Source organism: Galendromus occidentalis, unplaced genomic scaffold (genome assembly GCF_000255335.2).
Source record: "Galendromus occidentalis unplaced genomic scaffold, Mocc_1.1 scf7180000075823, whole genome shotgun sequence".
Classification (NCBI taxonomy): Eukaryota; Metazoa; Arthropoda; class Arachnida; order Mesostigmata; family Phytoseiidae; genus Galendromus; species Galendromus occidentalis.
In genome coordinates, this window is record NW_003803813.1 from 1 (window position 1) to 4,416 (window position 4,416).

At 51.6% G+C, this 4,416-nt stretch overlaps 1 protein-coding gene across 1 annotated transcript; it reads right to left on the minus strand.

Moving 5' to 3' along the window:
* Positions 1–84: 84 nt before the first annotated feature.
* On the minus strand, positions 85–1,137 carry LOC100901285 (arginine kinase-like). The gene has a single exon (XM_003738186.2). It carries the CDS (start codon positions 1,018–1,020, stop codon positions 85–87), a length of 936 nt encoding a protein of 311 aa, XP_003738234.2. The 5' UTR covers positions 1,021–1,137.
* Between the last annotated feature and the right edge of the window lie 3,279 nt (positions 1,138–4,416).

The following is a 4,416-nucleotide window of genomic DNA, read 5'->3' on the forward strand; positions in this document are numbered from 1 at the left end:
TTGATTTATTGAATTCGAGGACTCCTCTATCCGAAATTGACGGCTATGCCCAATGGGCTGAGTCGTCTCAAGCTCTTCGAGGCTTCACATCGACTCCTCGTGCTTGATGAGCTCCAGGATGCCCTGCTGCATTTCCATGACTGCCTCACGCTCCGTTAGTCCTAGTCTCCGCTTGTTGGAAATGTCGTATACTCCGCCCTCGCTCTCGGTGTGCTCTCCGCGAGTGCCCCGAACCTGCAGGTTGTGTCTCGAGGCGATCTCCTCGAGTTTCTTGCGGTCTCCTCCCAACTTCGGTAGTTTGATGTGTACCGACGCTCGGATTGTCGTACCGAGATTCGTCGGACAGAAGGTGAGCCATCCCAGGCGGTCGTCCCTTGCGAACTTGATCTCTTTTTCGATTTCTCTCACTCCGTTCACAAGTCGACTGTAGATCGCTTTCAGATCACCGCCCTTCTGCATGGAGATGATTCGAAGATGATCCTCCTCGCCGCACCAAACCAGGAACGTTTTCTCGTCGTTCAGGTATATCCCTCGACCCTTAGGCCAGAAGCGGCAGGCATTCGCGGCCTGCAGGAAACGGTCTCCTTCTTTGAACAGGAAATGATCGTCGACGAGCATGTCCTGCGTCTCCTTATCCATTCCGGTCAGGGGAAAATATTTTCCCTTGAGTTCTCCGTCGAGTTTAGACAGAATACTCGATACTTGGTTCTCCATGCTGACGTACTGCTCTTCGGTCATGCAGGGGTTGAACGGGAACTCGGCGATCGAACGCCCGCAGCGAACTCGAGTTGAAATCACGTACTTGTTCTCAGGGTCCAGATCCACGAAGCTGGACAAGTCTCCGAAGTCGGTCTCGGGGTGTTTGTCCGTCGGCTTGAAGCCGCCGTGATAATCCTCGATGATCGGATCGAATATTTCGCGGAACAGCGTGTAACCCTCGGCATCGGGTGCGTACACCCCGATCCCGGAGTCGAGGTTCTCGAAACCTGAGCTCACCGCATCTAGCAAAGTCGCCCCCATAGCGGTCTTATGGGCTTTGAGCTTGTCCAAAACCTCCCGGGTCAGATACTTCTTCAGTAAAGACTTACATTGTTCGGACGTCTGCAGTTTATTAAAACCGGCTTCGAGTTTCTCGATGATCTCGTTTTCGGCGAACATCTTGATAAGCGGTGAGCGACGACTTCTGCGGCGTGGGCGAATGAGAATTTAGGTTCTAGTGTGAACCGTCGATTTTCTCGTGGAAGCGAGCCGAGCGAAGCACGTGGCTTTGAAGCAGTACGAACGGCAAAGACTGTGTACGGGGGTTGAGTGTAACCAGCGCCCACTGGTTACTGGGGAACTAGTTAAGCCAAAGTCGGACGCTGCCACCTGGCGGGACGCTGGTGAAGCTGCCGAGTAATCTGTAACTGATGAGGGAATACGCTCAATCACGCTGGCATCCCTGCCGCTTTGAATTAGGGCTGGAAGCTCTTTCCCGATTGAGCACCCGTTCCCTTGTCTGGAAGAGTTTTTCCTCTGTGGGAAGACAATGATTCCCACGTCGCCATTTCGATATTCGATCCGGGTCAGTGGGGTCAGCCATCATCGATGCGCCACTCTGGAGAGTGATCGCATAGAGTCTCTAAATTCAAGATCTTTGCTGACATCCGCAGTATCTTCGCAGGTATCAAGATCCGAATCATGCTCGAAGAAAGCGACGGTCTTCCGGATCATTCTCGAAAAAAGCGACGGTCTTTCGGATCATTCTCAGAGGAAGCGACGGTCTTTCGGACAAACAAAAAAGGCTAAGGAACAAACAAAGACGTTACCGCTCATTCACAACAGGTTGATTAGTTCGAGAGGTCATGATAACGGGTTGACTCCGGTGCGACCTCGGGGGAACGATCCGATGGAAACGAGCCGCGAGCTCCGAGAAGCTCCTACGAGACGGGGGTACTCGATTCGTACGGAGATTCATTTCGTGGATTTGCGATTCGAATCCCCGCGAAGGAACGGGATTCTCGCTGTCGGGACCGAATCAGGGCAGAGCCCGATCTTTGGTGAATCGTGTATGGAATCAAACAATTCGGTCTCGATCCGTGTAATGAATTGGGATCGCTTCCCGGATTCAGGGTGACTTCCATCAATGATCTTCCGACGAATCGATACCTCTGATCTCTGATTACCTCAGAGAACGAAGGACGCTACTCTACCCTCCCATATGCAGAGAGCTGTGGCACTGATTTCCGATCTGTAACCTTACGAGAATGCTCGCCCCAGGAAAGCTGGTCGACAACGATCGATAAATCTGATGAATGCAGGTCGGTCTCGCGGCCAGCGATCATCCGGAGTCTTTGCCGTGTACACGAGCCATCGCGAGATATCGATCGCTCCTCGATCAGGGAACTACGTGAAATATTGTACGAGCGGATACCCCCTAGGATCGGAATCGTTCCAGACTTCCTCCAATCTGTGGAGGGGTCCGGGTGAAGGCATTCTTGCTGCGATCCCCCATTTTGGATACAGGGAGCTGACAGATACTCGACGAACGCTGCGATCTTCTACCCTCCCGCTCTCGATCTACGCAAGCTACCCTCTCGGCTCGAAAAGAATGAACGGGCTCCATGTGAAGGGACGGGTCTGGATTTACGGATAAACATTCACGAGATAATTTCACGCATCGAGCGACTCTCCGGGGAATTGTGAGCTTCGTTTCGAATTACTCAATTGAGATATTTTTCTCACGACTCTGTAGTCGAATTGCAGGATGACTGCGACGCAAGTGACGCAGGTGGCCAGATACGTGAAGAAGTTCGATACGTCGTGGTTGAAATAGCCGACTTGCAACACGTCCCACTCTTCGCGGCAACGCAGAAGAGCGATGAGATCGACGTTACAGTTTTTGATTTTTTTGTCGCTGCCTCTTATTTGTCGGAGCAGATAGCACTCGGTATTCACGCAAAGTGACTTCAGAGCCGAGCTCCTCTGCGCCAGTCGGAAAAGTTGAAGCAGGCTGAAGAGTACGTTCGAGAAAGATACAACAATCTCTATCAACTTCGGATCCTCGCCAATTACCTGAGCGAAGCTGAGGATGAGAACGGCGAAGTTCTGGAGGTAGTACGCTGAGAGGATCAGAGCAAAGATTGCGTTGACTTCGCTGATCTTCTCTCTGAGATCCCACTTCCGAATGACGATCTTCCGCGAATCGAGTTCAGGGTTGGTCACTAAATCGTAGATGTCTTCCTGATTCCGGATAAGATTATTGACGATATCACAGTAGATTATGAAGAAGGAAACCATAGCGACGTTGAAAATCAGATACATCACGTCCTTCGGTGCCGTCGACTCCGCGATGTTCCAACGCATTATGCTCCGGAAGGTGCCGACCATACCCGGGAAAGCGCAGATCCACGGCAAGACCACGTCGATGAATTTTCGACCTTTTCTCTGGAGGAGCGGCTCAACGCGGTCGTGGTATTTCATCGCCTTGTACACCGAGTAGAGCACGGTTGCGAAGAACAGAACTTCGCAGGCAATGTCGTTAGCTCGGAGAGGCTCAGAGGGCTTGGAGCTTGAAACTTCTTCCTGAAGTAATCGAAAAGAGCAATCATCAGGACGACGGAGCAGCAAATCCAGGAAACTTGGACTATCTTCTTCCGACGAGGCTTCAAGGGGAAGCCGGTTTGAACTCCGTGCGGGATACACATCAGACGGAACATCGAGTCGACGATCGATGTTTTCTGTCGGTACATTTCAATTTTGAGAGGAATTTGTGATTTCGTAATCGTGAACAGCATTTCCCGGCGTAGCTGGAGACGAATCTACGAGACAGTGTGCCCACGGAGACCATGGGGGAATATTTCTCGTGATGACCCAGAGCGTATTCTCCTTTGTAGAATAGTGCGCGAATCGATCCAAGTCTTTGAAAGGTAGCTGTCGATTCTCCTTCATCGTCGAGCGGCGAATGTTTTTATTCATAGCAGGAAATGCAATCTACGGCTACTCGCTCTTGCTTCGCAGAGAATGGATAATGGAACAAAGGAACTGAGTAGTGCATCCTTAGTGTTAGGATCGGAGTCGGAAAGATTGATCGGATCGAAGCCGGGACCCTACGCGAAGAGAATAATGTCAGCTTTCATCGGTGACTTTCAACGACATGGGGCCTGCGCCACGTGATTGGAATAGTCGATCGTATATAGAACCATAATCGAATCTCCTACTGTTATCTAAGGCTTTCTCCGGTATCTCACGATCGGAAGCAAAGTAAAGAGACGGACTTCGAATGGAACTTGAGGTGAATTGGCGACCGGGTCGGGACCGCGTGCAACGCGGTAGATAGACTGTGTGAGACTGATGTGCATGTTCCCAGCGAACCTCGTCGATTGCCACAGGGCGAGGGAGATCCGGGGGAGACGGAACGCCGACCGAGCCGCCACC

Bases quoted from the DNA above. Each gene is read 5' to 3' on its own strand.
- LOC100901285 (XM_003738186.2), bottom strand. From the start codon at position 1,020: ATGGGGGCGACTTTGCTAGATGCGGTGAGCTCAGGTTTCGAGAACCTC.